General features: G+C 33.2%; 2 protein-coding genes across 2 annotated transcripts; both read left to right on the forward strand.

Moving 5' to 3' along the window:
- On the forward strand, positions 1-3,766 carry LOC11408464 (sugar transporter ERD6-like 16). The gene is made up of 18 exons (XM_003609515.4): positions 1-489; positions 561-623; positions 695-784; positions 869-928; positions 1,031-1,096; positions 1,199-1,264; positions 1,451-1,526; positions 1,628-1,692; positions 1,774-1,866; positions 1,974-2,054; positions 2,145-2,229; positions 2,332-2,378; positions 2,472-2,534; positions 2,620-2,679; positions 2,773-2,826; positions 2,936-2,995; positions 3,230-3,344; positions 3,428-3,766. The coding sequence occupies exons 1-18, from the start codon at positions 283-285 to the stop codon at positions 3,547-3,549; spliced, it is 1,473 nt and encodes a 490-aa protein (XP_003609563.1). The 5' UTR covers positions 1-282; the 3' UTR covers positions 3,550-3,766.
- A 3,266-nt stretch (positions 3,767-7,032) lies between these two features.
- Positions 7,033-11,599, forward strand: LOC11411739 (serine/arginine-rich SC35-like splicing factor SCL28). Its single transcript, XM_003609517.4, has 6 exons — positions 7,033-7,376; positions 8,343-8,510; positions 8,613-8,683; positions 8,810-8,849; positions 10,196-10,594; positions 11,194-11,599. Exons 1-6 carry the CDS (start codon positions 7,120-7,122, stop codon positions 11,201-11,203), a joined length of 945 nt encoding a protein of 314 aa, XP_003609565.1. The 5' UTR covers positions 7,033-7,119; the 3' UTR covers positions 11,204-11,599.
- Positions 11,600-12,678: the final 1,079 nt, after the last annotated feature.

The following is a 12,678-nucleotide window of genomic DNA, read 5'->3' on the forward strand; positions in this document are numbered from 1 at the left end:
ATCGCCTTATCAAATTGTAAATGACAGCTTCAATCCCACATGCAATTCTGTAACACATAACAATTTTTTTGGTATCATATGCAATGCCTTTCCCTCAATTTCCAATGAGTTAATAAAATTAAAAACAATGGAAATATCTTCTAGCAACAATGCAACTGTGCTACTATAAATACCATCCTACACACATCATGTTTTTGCATGTCCACTATTACATTGCTCTCAACTTCTTGTGTTGCTCATATTTAAGGCTATATAGTGTATATATTGCCAGTGAAAAAACAAATGACAATTGAGCAGCACAAGGATGTTGAGAGTGGACATGAAAATACACATAGAGATTTACAAGAGCCCTTCATTCAACATGGAAAGGATGCTACTGTTGACTATCATGATATTGAATCTAATAAAAGGGCTGAAAATGGATCCATTGGAATGGTTCTGCTCAGCACATTTGTTGCTGTTTGCGGTTCTTTTTCATTTGGAACTTGTGTAAGTTTCTTTTGAATTTTCTTAAAATTATAATATGGTGCATTTTTAGCTGAAAGCTATTATTTTGGCAGGTGGGATATTCATCACCCACTCAAGCAGCTATCAGGGCAGATCTTAATCTATCTATCTCTGAGGTTAGTATTCCAAATGAAAATGTCAATGAGGAGGGGAATTTGCACCAACTAATAATAATGTCTTGTGGCAGTTTTCCATGTTTGGTTCTTTAGTAACAATTGGTGCAATGCTTGGAGCTATAACAAGTGGTCGGATTACAGATTTCATTGGTCGAAAAGGGGTAATGAAAATGTCAATTTCCTTCGAATATATGCACTTTACAATTATAGGACCATTCATTATTAACAAGCCTTAAAATTCACAGGCAATGAGATTGTCAACAGGATTCTGCATAACAGGATGGCTGGCTGTCTTCTTTTCAAAGGTGTGTATATCTTCTACACAATATTTACCGAAGAAAAAAAGAATTTTACAAAATGCAAAAGAATTATTACATTACTCACTTGTGTTATTCTTTTTAATGCAGGATCCTTACTCACTTGATATAGGAAGATTTTTCACAGGATATGGAATTGGAGTTATTTCATATGTGGTAATTATAAACTCTTAGAAAGTTTAAGATGAGGCCTCATGTTGCTTCTTCTTGATGATAATATTTCAAATTTTAACAATACATAGCAAAAAAATGTAACAGGTCCCTGTATATATAGCTGAAATAGCCCCAAAAAATCTTCGAGGTGGACTTGCAACAACAAATCAGGTAGGGTGATATTAACTAGAGTTTAAGTTTGATACACCATCTGTGCAAAAGGTTTTACATTGTTAGCAAATCACAATCAATCAAACGTATGACTTTAGAAGTAATTACGGTTAAAGTCAAACGTGTTTACTATAAGTTAAGATTTCATTGAGAATAATATTGACCTTGATTATTATTGTTCCGCAGCTTATGATTGTTATTGGAGCATCAGTCTCATTCTTACTAGGAAGTGTTTTAAGTTGGAGAAAACTAGCTCTAGCAGGTAAGTTACTATAATATAGCTTTTAATTATTGCATTGCATTAAGTGTAGCTAATTATGGAGTAAAAGTTCTAACTGTTGGACTTTGTTTGAATTTTGAAAGGTCTTCTTCCTTGTCTTTCCTTGCTGATTGGTTTGTGCTTTATCCCTGAATCTCCAAGATGGCTGGTAAACATCTAAAGCACAAAACTGTAACATACAGCATAAGAGGAAGATAACAATGCAGATTAATAAACTTTTTTTTTTCAGGCTAAGGTTGGTCGCGAAAAAGAATTTCAAGTGGCTTTAAGGCGACTTCGGGGGAAGAATGTTGATATTTCTAATGAAGCTGATGAAATTCTTGTACTCTCTATGCACCCTTAATTGATTCAATTCAAAATCTTTAAAATGTTTCATAATCAATTTGACTTGTTTGATAAGCTGATTTGAGTATTTTTTTATGTGATTAGGATTATATTGAAACTCTTCAAAACCTTCCTAAAGTTAAGCTTTTGGATTTGTTCCAGAACAAACATGCGCGTTCTGTAGTTGTAAGTAACATACTTAATTTTCTACCAAAAATTCAATCAAAGCTACATTTAGATATTCAGAAAGTATCTAACTGGTTGAAATGATATCAGATTGGTGTTGGATTAATGGTATGTCAACAATCTGTTGGAATTAATGGTATTGGATTTTATACATCAGAGACATTCGTAGCAGCTGGTAAGTTTGAAAAAATACATTTTGATTTTGAAAAATCAAAGTAGCTCTCTTTGTTTATATTTATTTATTTATTTATATATCGCGCTACAACATGACTTGCAGGACTTTCTTCGGGAAAAATTGGTACCATAGCCTATGCTTGTATGCAGGTAGTTTTCTATCCCTATATGAATTTCTCATACATTTATTTATTGATAATATAACTGTACTTTTATAACAGCATATATTAAAATGAATGACAGGTTCCATTCACTATTTTGGGAGCCATTTTGATGGATAAATCTGGAAGAAGACCACTTATAACGGTAATTCTATTATCAAGTATCTAAAATTTTTGATAATACCGTTGATAAGGGGAAATGCCTAATAGAAGTGTCTATATGCATGTAGGCTTCAGCAAGTGGAACATTTTTAGGTTGCTTTATGACTGGAATTGCTTTCTTTCTCAAGGCAAGTTTTACTAATCATATTTTCTATATAGATTATGACGTGTATCTCTCAATTCGTCAATTTTGAAACTTTGTGTATAATTCCATGGATCAGGATCAGAACTTGCTGCTTGAGTTGGTACCAATATTAGCTGTTGCCGGCATTCTGGTGAGTCTAATTTGAAAATGTGATTAAGGAATTTGAGTTAATGAAATGTTAGTTAATCACATACATTCTTTAAGCATATTTGACCTGAAATTGTATCAAATTGTGTCAGATATATGTAGCAGCATTTTCAATTGGAATGGGACCGGTTCCTTGGGTAATAATGTCTGAGGTATGTGTCATTTGGTTTTGTGGCTTTTGTAGTGCAACTCTTATGAACAATTGTGCTCATGGAAGGTATTGAGAAAATCCAAGTCACGCATTGAAAAGATACAAATAGTGACATTCTTACGATATATGTCGATTTTATAAAAATGAATTAGACTCGATATAAAAACCGAATAAAAAGGTAGATGCAGTGTTGATGTAAGAAATGCTTTAATTAATACTAGTTTTCATATTGCAGATCTTTCCTATACATGTAAAGGGAACTGCTGGGAGTTTGGTAGTTTTGATAAATTGGCTAGGAGCTTGGGTTGTTTCATATACTTTCAACTTTCTTATGAGCTGGAGTTCTCCTGGTAAGCACAATACACTACCACAATTAGTTAGTAAACTTAAGTTCTTCATCTTGGTAACATATATCTTCTATATTTTTGAGCAGGTACATTGTTTTTATATGCTGGATGTTCCCTTTTAACTATTCTTTTCGTAGCAAAGTTAGTCCCAGAAACCAAAGGAAAAACATTGGAAGAAATTCAGGCATGCCTCAATTCATCGATATGAATTAAAGAGTTACCAAATCACAGCCACTAGTTGATGGTGCTGTTGGAGACCAAGCTGAAAATTGCAGTAGGAGGACATTTTTCAGTTACTATTATTTTATCAGATTGTAGTATTAGATTGCTTTGTTGCAAGGAATAGCAAAAAGAGGACTAGGATTGGCAACACCGAGTAACTCATAAAATAGCAAATTAATAAGAGTAATTTTTTTACATATGAACTGCATTGTAATAGAATGGACGTTACACCTAAAATATAGACCTAACTAATAAGTGTATTGTGTTAAGTCCAAAACACATAACTGTAAATCAACGTTCAAAATGCCATGTTTAACACATTAACCTGCATCAGTAACCTATTAAAATCTCTAAGCAAACAACCAAACATTCAAATGAACTATTTTGTTCCAAAACAATATCATCAACAAAATGCACTAGAACCACTGTTACTCCTACATCATTTTCTATAGAATGGAAGACATCCTTGACCTTAACTGAATACGCACCAGTATTCATAAATATCATGTAAAAAAAATGTTTGCCCAAAAAATACGTACAATCCTCCACTAACTCCTCTTCTCACTGAAATAGACTACACCTCCACCCGTCCCACCCTTGCTAAAACCCGAAATGAACACATCCACGAACGACACCTTCTTATTATACCCAAAAATATGATCTTTTTTTTTAATATAATTATTAATATGATACGGTTGATTATGAATGAGATTGGCGTATAAAATATGATTTCTAGGAGTGAGTTATACCGAATGAGAGTCAACGATTGAAGGTTTGTGGACCTTGAGGAAGTATTTGAGTAGTTGTGTGAAATCTCACGAAGAGCTTGAAGATAGTTCCTTTGTGATGTGGTAATCAAAGAACAAACACAACTATCTGAACAAGATCAATGAGCACACTGCCACTAAGTCCCTCTTTGGTTCTGCGGTTGGCATCCATGGACGTACGTTTACACCTCTAAACGTGGTTTTATTGTATTTGGAAGGTGTTTGGTACCCATGTTAAAAACGTGATTGTTCCTTTTACAATCGATTTTATGCGAAGCTACAATATGTAGCTTTTCTGTCCACCAAAATCAATTCTGCAGAAGTAACATTATTATTTCCAGCTTTTCCCTTCATTGTCCTGCGTTTTTTATGTCTAACACAAATCCTAACGTTTATTTGAATAAAATTGACATAAAGAAATAACTAAATGTAGTAACGGTGAGAAACTTAAAGGACCGAAATAAATCAATTTTTAGTTAGAGGATCAATCTGATACCAATTAAATAGTTAGACGATAAAAAAAAGTAATTAAACATTTTTTTTATTGCTGTCTGGTACTGTTATCTAATCTTCAGGTTAGAGATGAGAGATGAATGGGCCCATTGTAATTCATGTAGAGTCATTTTCCTTTTACATTTTTATTTTATTTTTTTGCTTTTAATTCTAAAACTAGAAAAGCTCGAACTATGTAGAAGTGGAAGCAAATAATAATTCAATTGGTTTGATAACAAAATATTACAAATAACTCTTATTAATGAATATTATTTTAAAAGGAATTTCCGTTAAAAAAATCATTTTAAAAGGAATTTATGAACCAATAAAAATGTACTTATGATTTTAGAAAAGTAGAAATAATTATCTGAAAAGAAAATATGATATTTAGTTTCAAAAACAATTAAAAGGATAATTTGGTCATTGTACATTCAAAATCAATTTTGATTAAAATTATTCAAACAACATCAACTCATAAGAATCACTTTTAAGTGAGTGTATCCAAACATAAATCAATTCACATCAAACTCACTTTTAACCATAATCAATTCTCTCAAACTCAATTATACCAGAATCAATTAACTCTGCCGCCAAACCAAACACGCTGAGACAATTGAAAAATAATTTTTGGGTCTCATGCATGAATCACATGTGATACTAACGAGTCTTACACTATGGTTATGAATTTAAATATTGAATCATTTAGAGGGTTGGGATGAATGAAAATTTTGAAGTGGTCTAAGAGAGTTTAAAATTCTATGCAATTTTTATTGTTTGAATGATTCAAAAAAAAAAATTGGTACAAAATGATTCAAATTTTTAAAAAGATGAAAATTTATAAAATATTTTGTTTAAGTTAAGTTTAGAAAATTTCAAACGATACTTGGAAACTATTTTTATTAGGAATTCTATTTTTTTTAGTAAACCTAAGAAATAAAAATTATGAAACCTAAGAAATAAAAATTATGAATGTCAAATTGGTTTTTATATTTTCTTTTTAAAAAAATTCAAGTTGTTCTTCATAATTTTTAAATTGCTCGTATAAATTTCCAAAATTACAAGTTGACTCCTGTAAATTTTCAAAGATTGAAAATTAACCTCTAAATTTTTTTAAAATTTGAATTTGTCCGTTTAAATTTTTAAAATTTGCAACCCGGTCCATATTTAAAAAAAAAAAATAACTTTGACCCAAAACTTTTAAAATTTAAAAAAGTAGCATAAAATTGTTAATAATGATTTGGTTCAATGACAGTCACAAATGTCCTTTTTATAGTATGTTTTGTATAAAATTATTCTAAAACCATTTTGCTGTGGAAATGGTTTATGTGAGTTGTACTCCAAAACCATTAGATGTACTTAATGGTTTCAGCAGGTGAAAAAAACCAAGGACCTAGAGCCATTGACATCATTCAGTTTTGGACTGACACAATTGGAGGAGGAGGAAAGAAATGGTTTATGTGAGTTGTACTCCAAAACCATTTTGTTGTGGAAATGGTTTCTGTGTGTTGTACTCCGAAACCATTTTGCCGTGGGAATGGTTTCCAGAAATTTTTGCTGTGGGAATGGTTTCAGCAATTCATTTTTTGAGCTTTCACTACAAATCCATCAAACACTTTTCTAGCAAACAATCATCAGAATCATAACACACTACAAATTTCGAATTCTTCTTTTCTTTTCTATCAATTTCGAATTCTTCTCTTTCGTGTCCTTTTTTTTTTCTTCGAATCTTTGAAGCTAAATCTAGGCATATGTGTTTGCTTTTCGAAAATTTTGAAGGTGGATTTGAGTTTAAAAAGAAAATGGATGTCGGATTCTTGATTTTTTTTTTTTTTTTGAAAACGGAGGTTTTTGCTATCTCCGGCGCGGCGCCGCCGCCTTGTTGGGATGGCAGGCACCGCCCTGGCGCTTGAAGAGGAGGTCGGAGAAGAAACTCTTTTGCAGAACATCTCTCTAAGTTTCAGACTTAGAGAGAAAGAGTGTTGGTTTATGATTTTTTTTTTTGTTTGAAATTGTTTTTATACTGCCTTTTCTTATGTAAATCCAATGGTTGTGAAGTGTTTATGCACCGTAACTTTTCCCCTTACGGAGGTAGTATAATTTATTCATATCATCTTATTGTAAAAGAATGTATTTTACTTAAAAAAAATAAAATTGTAAAAGAATGTATTTAATTCTTCAATTCATTCCTATATATTTTTGTCCTCTCTCAATAATTCGCAATCCTATCTGAATTTTACTATCGGGGTATTAGGGTTTTTGTTGTTCCTCTAGAACTCTCTTCTCTTTAATTTCTCAGAATGGGTCGATATCGAAGCCGTAGCAGAAGCTACAGCCCTCGCCGGCGTAGCAGAACTCCACCACCTCGCGGTCGCAAGCGTTACGAAGATGATCGCTATCCTGACAACAGGTCTCGCAGAGACCGTCGTTCTCCTCTTCCTTCTGGATTACTCGTTCGTAATCTCCCTCTTGATGCAAGACCTGAAGATCTTAGGGGTCCATTTGAACGCTATGGTCCTGTCAAGGATGTTTACCTTCCGAGAAACTATTACACTGGGTATCGTCTCTTCTCTTCTAACTTTTTTTTATAGTAACAATTCAACCCCTTTCAATAAGATATTACTATGTATATTTGATTTTGCTGTGATTAGAATTGATTGAGTAAATTGTTTCTGATTAAAAGTGATTTCAAGGTCAATTGATTTGTGCTTGAATGCATTGTATAAAAGTTGAGTTGAACTATAAGCTTGTGTATAAAAATCAATTTTAGAATCAAAAGTTACAAATCCTAGCTTCAAGTAGAATAAGTTTGGAGGCAAAATCAATTTTACTTGAAAACAACCAAACATGTGTTACAAATCCTATCTTCAAGTAGAACAAGCTTGCAGGCACAATCAATTTTACTTGAAAACAACCAAACATGTCAGAATCAATTCTACACCTCTAGAATCAATTTTGGCCACTTTAGAAGTGGAACCAAACATACACTGTGAAATTGTGTGTATTTCATAGGAACTTGTGTAATATGGGGTGTCTAAGTCTCACATGGATTAAAACTGCTCGAGGTTAGCCTTTGACTTTCGGAGTGTGCTCCTATCAAGGTGTCAAGTTCAATTCCTCCACGTGTTAACATTTCTTGTGTTGGGCCGGTCCATACTCTGGTTTCAATTGGGTTTGTTAGGAGACAGTGGGATTGGTCCCTTGGATTAGTTTGTCATTTGGTTGGATATCGAGTTTCAAAACAAAAGAAAGTCCGCATGGAATTGGGATGCTTGGTGGAGTGTTGAACTGGTTTGAGGAACCTATGGAAAGCTAGCTATTTTGAGTAGAATCAAGCCACTTAAATACATCGCCAACCATACCATACTATTCAATGTGGGACTTGGCACCATATAATACCCAAGTCTCTAGGAGTATTTTGACCATAGACTTATTTTTTTACTTGTATGTTAATAATATATTGTTTTTAAATTTGTGATTGGTTTGATTTCACCGTTGAATTTTTGTTGAATTGGTTTTGTAGTGAGCCTCGTGGCTTTGGATTTGTGAAATACCGACATGGTGAAGATGCAGCAGAGGCTAAGCAACAACTTAATCACACTATAATTGGTGGACGTGAAATAAGAATTGTATTTGCTGAGGAAAATAGGAAAACCCCTCAAGAAATGCGTGTTACTACTTCTCATGGAAGGTGTGCTTACAGTTTGATTTGATGTGCTAGTTATTTTTACATTTTACAATTATGAAATCGTTTCATGCGTATTGATCTTTTTATTTATTTATTTATTAAAAGTGGTCGAAGTGGAGGTGGTGGTAGTAGAAGGAGAGCTCGATCAAGATCTCCACGACGCAGCCGTTATCGATGTTAGTATACCTATTTGCCTTGGCTTCAAAATCATATTTAAACACTAACAATTTTTTAAATTGGTCTATGCATTCTTTGAGAAGCCAATCCTTTTATTTATGTTATTATATCTGCATTGTTTGCAGCCTACTCTAAGTCTCCATCACCAGCCAGGGATGATTCAAGGTTTGAGTTTTACACATTACTAATGGTTTATTTTTCCTCAATCATATTACTATATTTTAATATTTTGCTGAGCATCATATCATCTTGCTTGAACTAAAGCCTAATTTACAATTATTATGGTGGTGCAACCGGTTGCATTTGGTTGTATACTTGTATTTAGGTACTGAAATATTATTTCGAATTGAATTTTAGACAATAGTTGTATTTCATAAGCTGGAAGTGATTTTATTTTAGCTGTAGTATGACATGTTTAGACTTTAGAATCCATGGTAGTAAAGGATGTTTGCTATTTGGTTGGAAATCATTGTGATCAAAGTTGCTCAGCAGAGCTACAGCTGGTAAAAGAATTGCTCTGTTAAGTTTTTATTCCCATCACATTTGTGATAGATGTACTGTGTCCTTGCTCGGCAAGAGTATAATTAGCTGGTTTAGTTCTTACAATCAGAGTGCCTTCCAATCCTATGACCTTGACAGGACTCCTATAATGTGTTTAAGTGAATTGAATGATATCTGCTTATGGTCTTCTTTATGCAGATAATAATGTGAGTGGAAGAGTTTAAAGATTGATTAATAAAGTTTAACAAGTAAAGAGGCTTAAAGTGATCTGGTACTTGCTTACGTATCTATCAAAGTCCCTTCATAAGAAATATCGATTCCAAACTTGCCTTATTCTGCCAGTTGTCCGGACTTTACCCACTTTGGATTTTGGCTTGTTGCAGAAGAATGGTTCAAATAATTACTTTTTTTTATTCCCTTATACCATTTTTCTGTGAAGAAGATTTTATTTAGTTTGATATATTGTTTTGCATATACCATCCAGTTTAGAAAGAATATAAAGCTTATAGTTGGCCAAAGAAAATCATGCTCAAAGAATGGAAGCCAAAGTATTTACGGGTAGAGATATGTTGTGCAAGAAAGATAGTTGTCATTTTAAAAAGTTGGGACAAAGAGAGCTATGAAGTTACCAGATGCTGTTGTTGCAGTACATCATTCATAACTGTCTGTTTGGATCAAAGTGTCATGTATTTGTCCAGAAACTTTTGGAAGGTACAGGTAAAGGTCACATTTTGGCTAATTAGACTCTAAAGAGGAAGCAAGTATTAGTTCTTATAAGAAACTAAAAAAAATGAAGGTTTGATTGATTTTGTGTCAATTATCTTTGTAGGTAGTTTTTCTTTAAACAACAAATGAACTCATGACCTTACCTGTGTAGTTTGTCGTAGTTGCATATATTCAGATATTGATTGATTTTTGAGATGCTTGTGGTCGGTGTTCTCCTATATACATGTGTTGATTTTCACTACTTGATTGTATGACTAAGATATCTAGCTGACATGTTGATATAGGGATGGCAGGGGTAGGGATGATTATTCCCCAAAGCGATCAAGATCTTATTCTAGGTCTGTCTCTCCCGGTGATGGGAAGGATGACAGGTCCCCTCGTGCCAAGGATGACAGAAGTTCCCCTCGTGCCAAGGATGGCGGAAGGTCTCCTCGCGCCAAGGATGATGGAAGGTCCCCTCGTGCCAAGGACGACGGAAGGTCCCCTCATGCCAAGGACAATGGAAGGTCTCCTCGTACCAAGGACGACAGAAGGTCCCCTTGTGTCAAGGACGAGAGAAGGTCCTCCCGTGCCAAGGAGAATGGCCGAAGTCCAATTGATGAGAAGGATCTGGTGCCTAGCAGATCTCCAAGCCCCAGGGGTGATGATCGCAGTCCTTCAAGGTCTCGTTCACGGTCATACAGGTATGAATTTTCAGATCCTTATTGTACTGTTATTGTTCCAGAATGCTGTCATTTCAAACATGATCCATAACTTTCTGTTAAGGACTTTGAAGCAGTTAGAATTCTGGAATCTATTTGGTAATAATGTATCAGAAGTCTCAATTATGCTCTTGTAAGAACAAAAAGTAAAATGTATCATAAGTCTTTAATTTGACTTCAAGCTCATTTTGATTTTAGCCCCATTTAAATTTTATCGGTGGATGTGGCCCTGCCTGGTTTAGTTGAGTATCAACTTTCAAGAACCAATTTATTTTTTTAAAATTTAAAATTGAGAATGTTATTTATTTTCTGTTTTAATCGTTAAGCTAAATAATTCTACTATTAGTATATTACTAAACACCATCCTGAGTCAGTTTTGTTGTTAGATTAACTCGGTATATTTTCTGCACAAGTGACTTTATATTTTATAATGAAGTCGACGATTGAATTCGTATTATTATATTGAGCACAAGTTGCATGTTTCACCATGATCTCTTTACATTGAGGGATTTGTATTTTCAACTTCATATTGAATTGAAATAAGATAATCAGTGATTGATTTTTTCTTTATCTTTATGCAGTCCACGCTGATTTTCTACCAAGCATGCGAGGTTCCGTGGTGCTCAAATTGGTCTTTCCAATGACCTACTGGAGATAAACTCCGACCTTTTGAAAGACACTGATGCATCGATGCAAAATCTGTTATGTTTATTTTAGTATATCGAAAACAATTCCAGTAGATAATAATAGTTTGACTTGGTGTTGCCATTTAAGTAGATACTGCCCTAGTAGGCCGTCTCGTCTGTTTTCTGAGTAGTGGTTCTTTTCTGTAGTTGTAAACTTGTTTTGTTAGCTATTCATAAGTGCTGTTTTCGCTTACAGGGAGGTCGGTTAACGAAATTGGAACATAAGCAATTCTAACTCTAGATGCCTTACATGTGACATTCAAGTGCCAACTGCAATTCTAACTCCAAAATTATGTTTGCATTTTTTTTTTAGAAGTCAATTTTGAGATCTAAAAGCATTCTACATGGGGCTACTATTTGTAGTTTTTAATTTTATAATTGATTCTAATGCAAATTTATAATTCAAGTAACCTTTACAAAACACAAATCATTTTATTTTACTTGCAATTTACTACTTTTAGTCCGAATTGTACACTTGGTCATTGTGGGATATGTTGCACTTTCCAGTATTTTTCTTCCATTGAATGGCAATTGGCAATGTGATTAAGTTTGGTGGATGCGTGGATATTATATCAAATCTAACGAGTGGGTTGTTGCTTATTACACATGTGCGCAATTGGCGAAGGACATTTTTTCCTTAAATCTAATTGTATCTCAAACCTTCATTTGATTTGGATTGATGTTAATAATTTTCAGGAAAAACTTACATCCAAGGATTATGAATTCATTATGTCCTATCTTTTGCTTCTATATCTTGAGAAGTTTTCTCATCGTTACACATTAGTGTTGAAGTTTTTCTTGTCGTGAATTGTCATTGTTTGGCAAAGTGGTTAATCATAAATGATGATTTAATAACATTTATTTTTTGTGTTAAGGATTTTATTGATTCAAAGGGCTCATTCATAAATGTAGTCATTGTTTGTCAAAGCCACATCGAACAAAGTCTTGTTTGGATAAAAATCTACATATGCTTAATTGCTTATAGCATTCGAGCTTATAGCACAATACATATGCATATAACATTAGAGCTTATAGCACAAGAGTTTACATCATAAGTTTTTTACGATGTGTCATTAAATAAGTAATTATAAAATGTTAAAATATTTTGCAGATAGTATTTGTATTGCGATATGATTTTTATTTTATTATTATTTTTTTTTAATGATGAAAATTATGATCTCCTTTCCGTGAGTTTTGATAACAAAAGACATATATTTTTTTTGACAAAATAACAAAATATAAAATATCGAATGTTTACATAACATCACTAAAAAAAATACATAATTATCTTTCGTTTAAGAGATGCTAACAACCAAAGTGAAGCGTACACACGTTAACTGATTTGTAGAAAAAAAATCAACAAAATCCATTAGTTCGTGT

The sequence above is a fragment of the Medicago truncatula genome, chromosome 4 (genome assembly GCF_003473485.1).
Source record: "Medicago truncatula cultivar Jemalong A17 chromosome 4, MtrunA17r5.0-ANR, whole genome shotgun sequence".
Taxonomy (NCBI): Eukaryota; Viridiplantae; Streptophyta; class Magnoliopsida; order Fabales; family Fabaceae; genus Medicago; species Medicago truncatula.